Genomic DNA, 16050 nt, shown 5'->3' on the forward strand with positions numbered 1-16050 from the left:
GCATGTATGTTCCTTGCACTTTTAGGTCAAAATGTGAAGATGGTTTGTTCCTTATGCGGACAGAAGTCATATATAGTTCTTGCATGCAATGTAGATATTATTTGTGGTAAATTGAGACAATATAGTCATTATGAAAATACAGTTCGTTATTCAAACCGTTCATGCGCACTTAGTTTTTGAAATTTGCAGTGGACACCAAAATGCTAAAAACAGAACAAATAGAACCAAACCAAACCAAACAAAACGCGCTCGGGGGTCACCATCGCAATGACGCTGTGATTTTTTATGATCCTGCCGCAGATGGTGTCTTTTTTAAAAAATGATTTCGTCAGATTTAAGAAGTACTAGGTTCAGTCGGGCCATGAAAACATACCTTACCGGCATCTCTCAATCATTACGTGAGCACGCGGTGATATAAAACAAAAGTATGCAAAAAGTATAGTTTACTGAGATATTTTTCTAAGTTTAGAATTTAGACTGAAATTCAAACACATTACATCGACATATCTACTCGATCAATGAGCAGGTTTTCGGTTTAGGCAAAACTTGAAGACCCGAGATCTCCACCCTAGTTAGACCGCCCTCACCGGCCTCCGGCGATAAAGACGTGGGATGCGTTGGCCGATGTGTGAGGGCGCTCCCGTCACGGCTTGCCTTGTAGACTAGTTTTCAGTAGGCGTGAACTTTCTCAAAGATACACATTTCTCACTTTACACCTGCCATTTTAAAAATATGTCATATCTGCCACTTTTCTTTTCCTTTACTGACTTTTGAATAGTCTTTTACAATTTTGGTTTTCGAAATATAATTACTGTTATGTCAACTTATATGTAAATGAAGAAAGGATGACTAAAAACCAAAGTACTCAAGAATATCCAGTAGTCCACTAAATGTAGACTTGAAAGAAGTTTGTTTATATTACTTTCAAATTCCCCATTACGTTTCATGAATAGGAAAATCCTATTTTCTAAAACAATCTATTTTGCCTAATAAAATAAGAAAAGTGAAAAGTAATGACTTTTAACTAAGTTACCGATGTTTTAATAACCAACGGTAGTCGACTATCAGTTGAGTTTCTAACACGGACTTTTAAAGTTTAATACATTACATCTGAGCGATTACGTGTTTGTGGACAAGTTCGTTACCGAATTCCAAATTATTTATGACATACTACACATACATGTAATCACAAACAACCACGGGTCGACTTTGCCTTGGTGGTTGTTGTTGTTTAAGACCTTGACTGCGATATTCCAAAGGTTTCCGACCAAAGCTGGAGGACAACAGTACCCTGACAGTACCGTCTGTTAGTGTTACCGTGATGTTATTTTTAAGTTTTGATAGTATATGGGTGGTGGTTTGACCTTATAAATCCATTAGTTAGCGTTTGATTTATTACAGGTTGTGGAATGCGAAGTCCACAGAACAGTAATAAATGTACTTCAATTTGTTGTTCGACAATGTATTAAAAAGTCGCCACCGTCATGTTGTATTCCTTGAAAGTGACAATACAAGTAATTTGCTGATGTAGAAATGTACACGTGCAATGAGGATTATTCCAGTTTCCTGTACGTATTACGATCCTATCCACATCTATCACGTGGAGAGGACAACGATCGTAGAAAACGTCGACAGGTATAGGAATATCGACTACAACATTGTAAATAATAATACACACTCACACAACTTCAAGAAAGCTGAATCGATAATCTGCTTGTGAAATATAACATTGTTATTTAAGGCACTTCTCGATTCTGTAAATTGCCACTACGTACTGTAGTCTGGTCTAGTCTTCAGTCCCTATACTACTGACAAGTTTCTTACTTGTCTGTGCCTATACGCGCTTCGATTATCTACAGAATGCGATCGTAGAGATAGAGTCATCTTCAGAACGAGATCGCAGAGAACGACTCGGACTACACGTATCAGACCCTCGCCAGGTAATCCAAGCGGGTGGGGTTATTAAATTTTGGTTTTCCCATCCAGAGAGAGACGTGTCAGAGTTCTTGGAGCGCATATTTCCCAGAGCTAGTCAGAATTGAGATCTCTGTGATCTCTTTAGTCTTCTCTGCGATCTATTTCTGATAATGTAACACTTAATAGGACTAAACTGCGGTGTAATGTTATTCCTTCTGAAAACCAGACAGGTTTCAGGAACGTCACGTCTATTTAGAACTATTCACAATCACGTTTCCGCAACGCTGAACAAATGGGACAGAGTCAGGAGTCTGCCAAAAACAGTGGCTAGTATTTAAGAGACGTAAAATAAAGTGCACAACTGTCTGGGTCGACGCCCCCGTACTACAATGTAAATGTAGTGAAATCATGTGTAGAATTGAGTCAGGTATTTAGCTAGAGACACAGGAATCTAGGGTCGGGTGATCATAGAGCGCATTAGCACAAACTATTTTATGACTGTGAATGTACCAAGTTTTAAGACGTTACGATAATGATTGTTTTTTCTTTTTACAAAACTTAAAACTTTACAAACACTAAACTTATTACTTTAAGATACTCTGGAGAGTGCATTTTGTGAGTAATTACCACTGTTTAAGAATATTTCATTATATGTCTTAAGTCGTCACCCCCGTCAGATGAAATGGATTTGTCCTAGTGGTAAAGGCTCTACATTCCTTACTACTACTTCATGCAGTTCTTCCCTTATCCAGTTTAAGAGCCTTTTAGGTCCATAAACATTTTCTACACTGTCAGAAAATAAACATCTTGTTACACTTCAAAAGCAAACTAAAACTTTATAATATTGTATAGTGATGTGTTGAAGACCTTTTTGTCAGCCCCAAACATACATTTTTTGGAGTTTCAACCTGTGCGAAAGAAACAAGGGGTGGCCATCCGGTGTCTGGTGGATGTTTTTCGGTTGAGTTAGGGAGCTATGTAAACAAAGCCGTCCCATTAGCCGATTGGGGTCTCAAAGGGCTTCCTAAGTTTTCTCTCTGTCTACCAAGATTTCATTTCAGTGGACACGTCAGCATCTCCTCACCAAGCCGCCATTAGTCTTAGCAGTGTTGATTGTTTAGATCGTACGGCAGAATTTCAAGATGAGAGGTCTTACTCTGATTGTTCTTGTAGTCTGCCTCGTCGGCGTGTTCGCTGGCAGGGACAGGGACAGGGTAAGTTTTTCAAAACTTTCTGTTAAGTTCAAAGTAACGAAACGGTAACCTTTGCGATCGTTTTCATATTAATGGCACACTTTTCTGGAACAGTTCACATCAACTGAGAATCAATAACCCCATGTGTACATGGTTATAGAATCCTGCCAAGATCGTGGGCATCGCACGTGATTTCTTCTTTCGAGACTTTCTTCACTCGAAACCCCAGACCAGTACCTTCTCTAATGTAGGGGAACGTGATAGAGTGTCATGGGGAACGGGATGAAGTTTTAACAATGTTGGCCTTTAGTGTCCTTTTGTGAATGAAATACACACTTTGTGTTAAAGAACGTCAAGGGAGCGGTCAAGGAGAAATGGCAGGATACCAACTTTTACGATCGTGCAATCATTTGTTATCACTTCTGTCGAAATTGATATACAGTCGAGTCGGATGTCGCAATAGTAGTCGACGCCGTTCTTATTTTGAACTCGTACGGTGTGGTCGTCTGGCACTTTTCTTATATAAACAACTTCAGGGTTTGTTGCTTTGTGTAAAGTCAAGAACTAAACGGCCATAAAGTACGTGTGCGGGTCCTTACTAAAGTTTATAGGACTTTTTATTGTCAACTTTTCCGTCACTATGTGCTGTAGTAGATGTGTGCGCTTTTCTTTTGAATACAGTACAGTGAAACTTAGGTAGTGATCGTGAAAATCGGTCAAAACTTTGAAAACTGTGGAGTCTTTCTCCAGGTGAACAAAAACAAGATGGAGGGATAATCCCAGAGGAACAGTGCTTCTTTTATCCTTCAGTAGAGTTGCTCCGTAAAAGAGCGGCTCCATTGGCTAGGCCATTTCCTAAATTACCATTTTCTATTATTATGGACTGGCCTTGATGGGTTTGTTTTTGTGTTCAAGTAGTTCGAATGGTTGACATGTCAGTGGGGAACAATGGGCAGTCTGAACTGTGTGAATCAGAGCAGAGTAAATCAGCTGTTTGTATTGTTTGAATGTGAATTCAGAGACACAGTTGAAGATGAAGAGAAAGAGACATCCCTTCAAAGTAAATGAATGGCTGCAGGCATTCACTGTCTGATGGATTGAATATTCGCTGGCCAACCCTGGCCTTCATTGATTGATGGATGGATGGATGGATGGATGGATGGGAAGTATGGATGATACAGTGATGTGATAAAAATGGCCATCCTATAGGGATTCTTTCATGTTTATCATTTTTCTTTTGTAATAGTATAATATTAGACAAGATACCCATAGTAAAGGGGCAGACATTCCATGGGATTTTGTCATAGAAAAGGTAGTCTAGAGGCTCTCCATGGCAGATCGATGGCTTCGAATCTCTTTAGTGAAAAGATCTTTAGATTCAAATCTATGGATATAGTAGCCTCTAGAGTTGAGAAAAAGGGGCCAAAATGCTGTGAAATCATAAGGGAATCATACATCAGACTGGAATGAAAATTTATTGTTGTTTACACTCCACAACAACAACAACAACAACAACAACAACAACAACACATTTGTCAGTCTAATGTGAGACTTTATAAGTATAAGTTCCTAGTGGAAAATGGGACAAAACGCAATACATGTAATATGTTATAGGACTTTAATATTCCTTAGTGAATCTGATAGGATATCTTTAGCAGGGATAATTAATGTGATGCAGCCATTCTCCTTTTAGTTCCTGGTGACCATATTCTGATTTTACACTACGTTATCTTCACATATCGGAATATGGTCGTCAGCAACTAGACTACCTCCCCGTAAACAGATACAATTATATAAGTAGCTCCAATAACTTTATTTAAGGAAAAGGTTTGTTATCGAAGACCACATACAGAACTTGCTAGATTTGTTTATCACAATCTGAAAATAAAACCCCAAGTCTCACCTTACAACTATTCAACAGTATATTTTCACTTCTGTGTCTATGTCCTTAGGCACACACAGTAGCTCTTACTATAAATCACTCTTCACAGGATGTATGTTAGTATGTATATATCTCAACAAACGCAGTGAAGTCCCAGATCCAGTAGCCTAGAAACTTGTTGATTTCAAATTATTGGAGAATCTGTAGATTTGAAAGCCATAGACAAGTTTCTGGGTTCCAGATCCAGCAATGTAGACAAAGTAATTGTACAATAACATAGAATTAGTCTAGAGACTATGTGTGGCTTTGAATATGGAGATAGTCTTCACTGACTAATACCCTGTAGACTAACATAGACTAGGACTACACAATTACACCTATACACTAAAGAGTAAAGAGGTAAAGAGGTTATCTTCGTGAAGTTTTTAGCTCAGAGTCTGTGCTTTTCTAGTCTCCGATGGCAACGTGGTCTCTAACCTGAAAGATTCCATAAAGGCTAAGGATAAGGATAGCAGGAGACTAGTGCTTTTCCCAGCCATCTTGAGTATAATTATCTTGGAATGGTGATGGTTCAAGGTACTAGGCTATTATCAGGTTACAGGTGGTTTCAGATTTAGATAAAATGGGATGTTATGCAACATTTATGTAAGATAGAATACACAATAATGTACTAAGTCTATGTGGTTCTAAGTTATAAATGATTGATTCAACAGGTGACAAAAAATCACAGTAAGTTTAGTCTAGAGGCTATCCATTGGGTTTGAAAATGAAATATACCCCACTTTGTTCTAAGGGTAAAGAGATTGTCAGATTCAAACCCAGTGGATTATGAGCCAGATCTAGACAGCTGTTAAATTTCATTCAGTGGTCTCAGGCAGGTATATACCTCATTGTATAGACACCCTACTTGCAAACTAACAACTAACCCAGAGATAGCTTGTTATATGGTCTCACTATCATAAGCCACAGTTTGGTTTGAAAAACAGCTAGACAGGTGAAACCATGATGAAATGTCTTTTGGTGATAACCATCATGATCAACATAAAGAAACAAAGAACAGATTATCAGTTTTCTGTAAGGATTTCATTGGTGTGAGCGAGTAGCCATAATTCCTGATCTTTGGGCTCAAGTTATAAACAGAATAGCACAGTCAACTACCAGTATATCTAAGAAAGTACAGAAACTGATTTGATTTATGAAAAAATTTGTTAATCTTTGATGAAACAATCCTTGACCATGGAGTCCACCATAATTAATTTTTTGTATAATAGAGTGTGTCAACAAGATTTAAGATATGACAGCCATTTCTACACCTTTGTAACCAAGTAGTTGACTGGCTTATCAGTAGGTTACACATGATTGGTCAATAAAACAATGTCTGTAGCTAATTACCATATCTCCATGGTAATATCCATGTTCTATAAATAAAGCTTAAAACCCAATAAAGTAAGGAAAATTTGGGTTTAGTACAATAATTGAAGCAAAATGTTTAATTTTTCTGATGTCTTGGTTCTTAACAAATGTATTAATAATGTAGTTTTAGGATTAATGAAATAAGTAAATCAATAAAAAATAGTTTTATGCATATAGGAGTCTGTATTTTTCCAGGGTAACACTGATATTATGAGTTGGCCAAGTATTGTCCTGGTGTAGCACCGGTTGTCTGTGGCTTTTAATTCTTTTTGTGAAGAAAGATTCAATGCTACGGATAGTTTCTAGACTAGTCTGGCTGTTCCGATGATGCCACACTGTTAGTAACACCAAGACATGTCTCTAGGCTATGACATTGTAGATTCTCAGCTTGATATGCAAATACCCACAATGGCATTCTCAGCACCTGAAATAGAATATTACTACCTAGGTGCATCATAAAAATATGAACATTCAATTTCTTGTTCAATACCATATCTTAATTCTGTGCTTCACATGCATTAGTATAGGTGTGTATGAGAATAAGTCAACCTTATTCTATTTGATGAGAATTGCTATTGTAGGTACTGAGAATTCAATTCTTACAGTAGAACACAATCTAGACAGAACGATTCATACTTGTATACTACTAATAAGTATGTAACTCATTACATTGAGTTTATAAGTTTACCAGTATACTGTATAGTGAAAATAATGGTGATTTTCTCTGTCTAGGCAAAATGGGGACAGTTGCAGTTACCGAATGCAGCTGCAGAGATGCTTTTATGAGTCTTTTGTTGGTGGACTTTAAAATCTATGTAAATCTCTATATATTTACAAGTGAAATGAAGTTCCAAACATGCCTGTGCATTTCAATATGAAAGACAGCTAATAATCAAGAAACTGTTAGACTTTCTAGGGTCTAAGAAAACAAGAAAGGCAGTTTTAAGATAAACATTATGTACATACTGTGCTATTGTGTAACAGTTTACTCATTTACATAATAGATTACATTAGTCAAGTCAAACTGATGGGGTAATGACCTTTCCATTACCAATTAGGTCAGTGGAATAGATCTCATGTAAGGTAAGTGCTCTCAACAGACTGATGAATGGGGGGGGGGGGGGGGGGTTAATGTATTTCAGGGGGCAACTTTCAGTTTGTGATAAGTCTAGTGGGTTAAGTGTACTATTAACTGGGAGTGGAATCTTGAACATCAAAAGTCGCTGTGTAAGTGATGCAGCACTATACTTCAAAGTTGCTGTTAGTGATGCAGCACTTCAAAGTTGCTGTTAGTGATGCAGCACTTTAAAGCAATGTGCCTGGAAAATATTTGGTTGTCAGAATTCTGTAAAAATTTATTTATATTGGTAAATGATTTTAAGTTTAATTAATGTCAGTATCACTGTCTTTTAGTTTTAACTTAAGTCATGTAGAGAATTTGAAAACTGTGAAGAAACCACTTTCTAGTCTGTTCAGTCAAGAAAAATTGAACTCTACCAACTTCTGACCTTCCAAAGTGATTTGCAAAGATTTATGTCGACCAACCTCAGTTAACCTACAAAAAAATTGCCAAGTAGCATTGAAATATTAGAGACAACTGGTGTTGATTATAGAAACAGGAGTCACTAGGAAGTTGTAGAGCCATATTAGGAAATTCATATACCATATAAGGAAGTAGTGTTTTCCTGTCTGTTGAAGTGTGCACTCCTCTGTCTGGCCCAACATCCTGACATTTAACCAGACAGACAATTAAGTATCCAGACATATTCATTGGATTGGTTATTGTACTGTGTCTTTGGCAAGTTTGTTTTATGTCTGATATGAGTAGAAGCATTATGTATTAAACATACCTTTTGGTTAGGGTAAATCAAGTAAATGACGACTAAGGTTAGCATTTTGACAATCACATGATGTCATACACAAAATTAAAGCAAACTTCATTCATTTAGGGAGAGGGGGAGGGCGTCTGGTCGTCAAGGCGATAACTGGACTTCATTTTGTACTTCTAACCAAAATTTCGAAAACTTAATTGATAAATTCTGCCCAATGATAATAATTAGTGTTTATTTCATAATGTCCAACTATGATACATTTGTCATATTAGGATGCTACACTGTTTAACAGTTGGGGTTTGTAGTCAGATTCTCCATATATTACTTAAGGATTGTCTTAAAATGAAGACTGGTAGAGTCAAATAATTTCATTGAAGCAACTCCCAGATTTCCCAGCCTTGTCTGGTGTACTACAATGGGCTACACACTTATAATGCTGAGTAGATATAAGCCAAAATATAGGATAATTGCTTCCAAGAAATTTCTTGGAGTAGAAGTTTTCATTTGGAAATAAGAACCAAGAGTCTGTGAATATTCATTCTCCTTGGTTTACACCGATACAATCGTTGTAATGTACCAGACTGGTATTTGTAAACCATTAATCTTAACCATGGTTTGTGGTTTGCTTTCACCAGATGTAACCCAAACACTTCCATCCTTGAAAAGTCTACATTTCTTAACACTTCATTCATTACAATATCAACAATATAACTTCAGAAGTAAAGTAGTTGGTGGTTATGGCTTTTAAACGGTAGAATTTCACCTCTTTTAGACGTGACAATCTCAGTTTCAGTGTGTCCTAAATCGATGGAAGAAAATTCTTTAAAAGGTCAGTCATGAGAAGGAAACGTTATCCCTTCAAGCTGATCTATGTCAATGGGTCCTGGCCTTCACCTAAATGGTATGTACATGGGTGGTATATATTACCTCATACAGTGGCACAGACTGTAATATATGCCCAGCTAACCTTCGTTTCAAAAATGTACTTACAAATAAACTCTAAAAGAAACTTATAACAGAAGAAATAGTTTGTAGGAGTATACAGTATAGGGGATTTCTGGTCTCAAATGACTTCATGATGTTTGAACTTACAAATTAGGTCAGTTGTGTATAAATGTGTCCTTGCAACTTGGTGACTTCAAAGACATAAATCATAGCTGCCAAAGAGCTGGTTGACAATTACTCAATGTAGGATATGGTCTGCTTTGATGGTAGACAGCAAGATATGTCCCCCTGGTTCTGCCCTTATCAGTGTAGACATGTTGCTTATATTCTACTTTGTACTAAGATGGCTTATGGGACATGGGGAGTACACATTGAAGTACTAAGATGGCTTATGGGACAAGGGGAGTACATGTTGAAGCATAGACAGTGGAGGGGCCCCTCCACTGTCTATGGTTGAAGTCAAGGATGAAAGTTTAGGAAATCAATGTTTTAGGAAACTCCGACATAAACTGATAATTGCTAACAATCCTTTGAAAAGGATTTTATGCTATCAAAGTTAAGCAGATGTCAACATTAATTTCTAGAAGTATTTTCACTTGAATTTCAATAAAAAAGCTTATAATTTAAGTTTGTAGTATTTTAATATGTGTATGAAATGGTAACTTGGAACATAGTCTAGCTTCTAGTGACCTCAGGTTTTCTTCTGTTATGGAAAGGTGCAATCAAGGGTGATAGCCCAAGCTAAGTGCCCTCAGTAGCAACAGTCACCTTCACAGTGAGCAGAATAGCTGCCCATGGAGTCTAGCAGCAAGACTACTTGGAACAGAGATATTATATTAGCATTTAGTCTACTCTACTCAACTCTACTGCAAATGTTTGTCATTGGGAAGCCAAGTATTTAATTAATTCAAACCCTGGGGATTTAAATGTAGAGAATGTAGAGATGTACCTCCCACAATGGGTTGGTGAACAACTTTCCTAAACTTTGAATTGGTAATAAACCAACTTAACATACCAAATGAGAAGCTATTGTTATGTAAATTGTCTAAGATATTGTTATGTAAATTATGTACCAACTTGTTGTTCCTTCATCCTATCTCTGTTTTGTGGAATGGCCTGCACTGTAATTATTAAGTCAGCTGTTTTGTGCCATTAAGTCGGTGGCCTGCACTAAGTATGTGTAAGTTAGTTCCAGGGACTGCTCTGCACTAGCTGCCAAACAACAATATACTTCAACTAATATTATTCTTGTTTGACAAGTTGGTGGAACAAATGCATTAATGCCCTCAAAATATTTTAGCTGGACTTTATTTCAATGTGAAATACTGTGACTGATTCTGATTTTAATCTTATTGGGTTCAGTGAATGAAACAGTGTAGGAATTTTAAGAAACTTTTGCAAACTCTTAGAATGTGGTTATAGTTTATACATGCAAAATAACTGTCTGTGTAATTCTGTACAATGTGAAGGGTTATAATTATCTGCATAGCATGCAGGGACTCCAAGCATTTATAGAAGTGGATTTCACACCCTTTTGCATGATTCTTTCCAGCCCAATAATCAGAGTTCTCCCCAAGTCTTTACAGTGCATGCAAGGTTGGATTTTTGTGATTTTGACTAATAATCAGGGTTCCCGGTTCTCCCCAAAGGTTTATAGAGTATTGGTATACTGTGTTCATGTATAAACATCCCAAAATGGATTATCACATACAGATACAGATACAGATCAATTATAGGGTTTCTCCCCAAGCATTTAGAGTAGTGTATGTGTGTTATGGTATGGCGTGGTGTGGTGTGGTGTGGTGTGGTGTGGTACATTGTGGTATGGTATGGTATGGTATGGTATGGTGTGGTGTGGTGTGGTGTGGTACATTGTGGTATGGTATGGTATGGTATGGTATGGTGTGGTGTGGTGTGGTGTGGTACATTGTGGTATGGTATGGTATGGTATGGTATGGTGTGGTACAGTGTGGTGTGGTGTGGTACAGTGCAGTGTGGTATGGTATGGTATGGTATGGTGTGGTGTGGTGTGGTGTGGTACATTGTGGTATGGTATGGTATGGTATGGTATGGTGTGGTACAGTGTGGTGTGGTGTGGTACATTGTGGTATGGTATGGTATGGTATGGTATGGTGTGGTGTGGTACAGTGCGGTGTGGTGTGGTGTGGTACAGTGCAGTGTGGTATGGTATGGTATGGTGTGGTGTGGTGTGGTGTGGTACATTGTGGTATGGTATGGTATGGTATGGTATGGTGTGGTACAGTGTGGTGTGGTGTGGTACAGTGTGGTGTGGTGTGGTGTGGTGTGGTACAGTGTGGTATGGTGTGGTGTGGTGTGGTACAGTGTGGTGTGGTGTGGTACAGTGTGGTGTGTTGCAGTGTGGCATTCCTCCCCATGAATTATAGGATTTCTTCCCAAGCATTTATAGAGTGTACATGTTTTCCATTTTTTTTCAAAACTAAAGCACTAAATTAGCATATAGCAATATTTTCTGTTGTTATGGAGATTACACACATTGTCAGGGTAAGAGAATATGAAGACTGACATATATTAGGGTCTTGTAATAAAACTGCCGAAGAATTTTCTTCAGTTACTATATGACCTTTACTCAACTACAGCTGTCAAAGGGTGTCACACTACTTTATCATGGTTCAATTTTAGAAGTGACTTTACTGATAAATTAACTCATATTTTCTTTTCTTTTCTGATTAGGATTATGACCGTGAATACAAACGTGAACGGCATGAGAGGAAACATAACAAACATCGTTTTGAAGAAGAAGCTAAGGAGGCTTTGGACCACCTAGAATACAAAAATGAACAGATCTTCCGTTTCGAAGATGATATCCTTGAACCTGAGATGGCGGAGGATATCGAAGAGGAGATTCAAGAGGAGATCGAAGAGGAAGAGGAAAATATTAAAGGATACATGAATGAAATTAATAGTAAGATATGATTTGTCTTTGCAGAAATAAAGTGGGGGTGGGGAAGGGGTGGGGAAAATCAGACAGATGGACAGAGAAAGAGGGAGAGAAGGACAGATAGATCAGACAGACATACAGACAGATCAGACAGACAAAGTTGAGTACACAGAAAGAGCTGAAGGGAAAATAGTAATTGGTAGTTGTCATAGTGACTGAGAGTAAGAGAAACAAAACAAATGACAAAAGATGGACAAAAAAATGAATACAATGACTGCAGTGTTTGATGATATCAAGCTGTAGTCTTCACAGAAATTGATTTTCATGACAAATTTGATCCATATATTGAAGTCAATTGAGTATACAGATTCATTTTAATCATTGCAAAATACATCACCTCAGAAAGTTTTCATTTTGAATAAATTATAGCATCTTTCTGACATGTTGACCCATGATTCAATGTAGAGATTGATTGTGTTTATATGTCTAAGATCAATCAATCAATCAATCAATCAATCAATCAATCAATCAACCAACCAACCAATCAACCAATAAATTTATAAGCGTCAATATCCATTGAACACCTAATGTTCAGAGGCACTGTACAATTACATCTCAACTGAAAAGATATGTTTTCAGGTTCTGTCCAAAGGCACAAGCTGTGAGCTATTGACATGTTTGACAAGTGCAACACTGCTTCACATGAAATGATGTACACATTACGTGAGTGCTAATGAATATCTCTCATATTTTTTTTTCTGTAGACCCATGTGTAGACTTAGATTGTCCACTTGGTATGACTTGTTTTGTTGACAGCAGTATGCAGCCATATTGTTCATGTGTTGATGAATGTTTTGCTGAGGAGGATGAGGACTACTTTGTATGTGACACCAACAACATTACATACCATAGTGAATGTGAATTCTACCGTCAGAAGTGTGCTGATGAGACAATGGCTGATGCTGAACTTGATTACTTTGGAAGTTGCGAAGGTAATTTTCTCAAAATTATTACTCACACTAGAGTACTAGTACATCAGTGGTTTGATGATATACATAGAACCAAAAAATGCTGTTTCCTTGCTCTGGAATTGTATCTTGTAGTATTTCCAAACTCAGAGTCTAATTACTTTACCTCATATATTTTGCCTAAATTTATCACTTTGTCTTCTTCAGCAGTTGCTCTGTACATGGTTTAGTGTAGTAGACTTGCCATTGTCAACAACACCCCAGGGTTTCAAAATCAGGTTCTCTAGTGTTTAATAGCACCATAACTTTTAAAGGCCAGGGTTTCAATTAAAAAATTCTTCAGCATTAGTGTTATTATGAATGGAGCCAAAACTTAAGTTATATGCTACATTGATAGATGATAGTAATGCTAGAGAATCTAGGGTTGAAACCCTGGCCTTAATGTTCTCCAGGGGTCAAGGGTCAATCCTCGGTAAACCACAATGGTGGTGTAAGTACATAAGACAACAGATTAAAATAAAGTTATCTCCTAAGTATTACTGTCAAGTTATGTAATCTTTAGGGGTCAATACATACAATAACTTGGCTACAGGTGTATGTGATAAATTACAAAATTTACATAATTTTACAAGAATTTGATGGATAAATTGTCTTTGTTTTCAGAAATGAAACCATGCATGGAAGATGAAATGGAGGAATTCCCACTACGTATGCGGGATTGGTTCAGTAAAATCATGAAGCAGATGGCTGAATGGGACGAAAAAGATGGTGGTCTGACTGAACCAGAGAAGGAAGTTGAGGAAGAGGCTGAGTTAGACCGCTTACCATACATGAGACCCTCATACTGGAGATTCCAGAAATTGGATGTTGATCCACTCGATGGGTAGGTCACATGACTTGCATTGATAAAGGACCCTTAAGTTACTAATATTTCCAAAGCTCTGGAAGAGTAAGGGAGAATAAAATCTAGTAGTGTACAAATGTGTTTAGATTATATGTTAAAGGTCTGTAATTCAATTCCACGGTGCTTGAATTCCTGTTTTGTTCATGACTTCATTCATCATCATAAAATCAGCAGTCATGATGAAAATTGTAGTCCTCATTTTGCCACATTGTTTGCAGTGCTTACCTGTAAAATGACCGGAACCTTGATAACTGGAATATGAAGCATTATTAGTGTCATGTTGCTTAGCTTTATGATGATGTTTGGAAAACTCTTGAGAATTTCAAGAACATTTCTAGTTAGTGAAAATCTGAAACCTTAGCAAAAACTTGGGAGCCTAACATTTTTTGTTTCGTATTTGCAGCTACTTGAGCTTCAGAGAGTTGGTTGACTTGCGTGCCCCTCTTCAACACTTAGAGCACTGCACCAAGCCATTCTTGCAACGCTGTGATGCTGACAACGATGGTCTGATTCATTTGGAAGAATGGGCAGACTGTCTCCTCTTGGATTAAGGTCAGTTTATGCAATATGTGTGTGTGTGTGTGTGTGTGTGTGTGAAACGAAAGTTGATACAAGTTACTCATTCATTGTTCAATGGAGGGCTTTGCCATGGGAACAAATTGATACATGCATATGTAATAGCAGAACATAAATATTGATGATTTCCAAGTGTAAATGCCTTCAAATACAACACAATCTATAGCATTCCATAATATTGTTAGTTTCCGATATCTAATCCATTATTATTTAAAAAAGTTTAAGTCTTCTTATCTGTTTTATTAATTTTTGCAGAAAACTATTGTCTGTTTGTTTGTTGTGACACAACTCAGTGACATGGTAGATTGGAATCAAACTAACTTATAAGGTTTTGGAACATGAGGGAGAAGGGAATGTTAAATTTTTGATGAGCTGTTGGTGTTTCAAAATGTACTTTCCAGAAGCTTACTTGTTTAGGAACATGATAATTATATTCCTCTTTGAAGTTAATATTATTTTCTTGATTTGCAGAGGCAGAAATCACACAGAAGGCTGTCCAGCAGATTCCAGGTGCTAAGGCGCCCTCTAGTGGTGTTTTTTAGTGATACTTTGTTTTCATTATTTACATCAACTCACAAGAGGGGACAGCTAATACTATCTTTTATACCAATGGTGCTACTTTTTTCCATTTTATATTTTAGCCACAGATATTTGTTGGTGCTCTTAAAAATATGTGTTTAACGTATTTGGTGTGGGGTAAATTTGAAGAGTTACTTTCAAGGGTCCAGATGAAAAATTCAGTTTTGAAATTAGCGGTACTGTAAAATGACCAGTGTTATAGTTGGGACATGTTCTGGTCAACATGTCATGAAAGGCAGAATATTGAAATAGTCAATGATAATATGTATTTCATCGTCTTGTTTGTCAAAATTACTGTGAAATTTTATTTCTGAAGGTTATAGATTTTAAGATTAGCAAAGATTTATAACTTTTATTCTTAACTCGTTCCCTGTGCATGTACACACACACAAGCACACACACATTCATGAATGACATACATACATACAGACAGACAGACAGACATACATACATACATACATACATACATACGGACGTACGTACATACATACGTACATGCATACATACATACGGATGTACATACATACATACAGACAGACAGACATTTGCATGCACTGGCAAACAGACTTGGTTCATAAACAGGGTATACTCCACTTCATTGCATATGAAGAGAGTTTTTATAAAAATTCATGCTGCGATCTTTAGATGTCATGTTCTGATAATATTGCAGTATTTTTGGTTTAGATTTAAAAATATAACTACCTCGCTGTGTGTTTTAACTTTCATTCAAACACAAAACCCTACAGATGTAATGTGACCACCTAGCACTGTGTGATTTAGTCATGACCACCTAACTTCCTAGGATATCAGCAGCTATGACTACTGTAATATTGACCACCTAGCTTTGGGCATCTACAGCTGTGACCACCTAGCTTGTTGATCATTTACCTAGTTTAACATCTTCAAATATAAATAAACAGA

At 37.1% G+C, this 16050-nt stretch overlaps 1 protein-coding gene across 1 annotated transcript; it reads left to right on the plus strand.

Annotated features, from left to right (window-relative positions):
- Nucleotides 1–2910: 2910 nt before the first annotated feature.
- Nucleotides 2911–15593, plus strand: LOC144452194 (SPARC-like). The gene is made up of 6 exons (XM_078143240.1): nucleotides 2911–3131; nucleotides 11895–12126; nucleotides 12867–13094; nucleotides 13734–13953; nucleotides 14378–14526; nucleotides 15022–15593. Exons 1-5 carry the CDS (start codon nucleotides 3060–3062, stop codon nucleotides 14523–14525), a joined length of 900 nt encoding a protein of 299 aa, XP_077999366.1. The 5' UTR covers nucleotides 2911–3059; the 3' UTR covers nucleotide 14526; nucleotides 15022–15593.
- Nucleotides 15594–16050: the final 457 nt, after the last annotated feature.

The sequence above is a fragment of the Glandiceps talaboti genome, chromosome 22 (assembly GCF_964340395.1).
Source record: "Glandiceps talaboti chromosome 22, keGlaTala1.1, whole genome shotgun sequence".
Taxonomy (NCBI): domain Eukaryota; kingdom Metazoa; phylum Hemichordata; class Enteropneusta; family Spengelidae; genus Glandiceps; species Glandiceps talaboti.

What these genes read in the sequence shown, in the direction of transcription:
- LOC144452194 (XM_078143240.1), top strand. Translation starts at nt 3,060, where the DNA reads ATGAGAGGTCTTACTCTGATTGTTCTTGTAGTCTGCCTCGTCGGCGTG. An exon ending in CTGGCAGGGACAGGGACAGG is followed by an intron (nt 3,132 to 11,894) that starts GTAAGTTTTTCA and finishes TTTTCTGATTAG; the next exon opens with GATTATGACCGTGAATACAA. An exon ending in GATGTTGATCCACTCGATGG is followed by an intron (nt 13,954 to 14,377) that starts GTAGGTCACATG and finishes TCGTATTTGCAG; the next exon opens with CTACTTGAGCTTCAGAGAGT.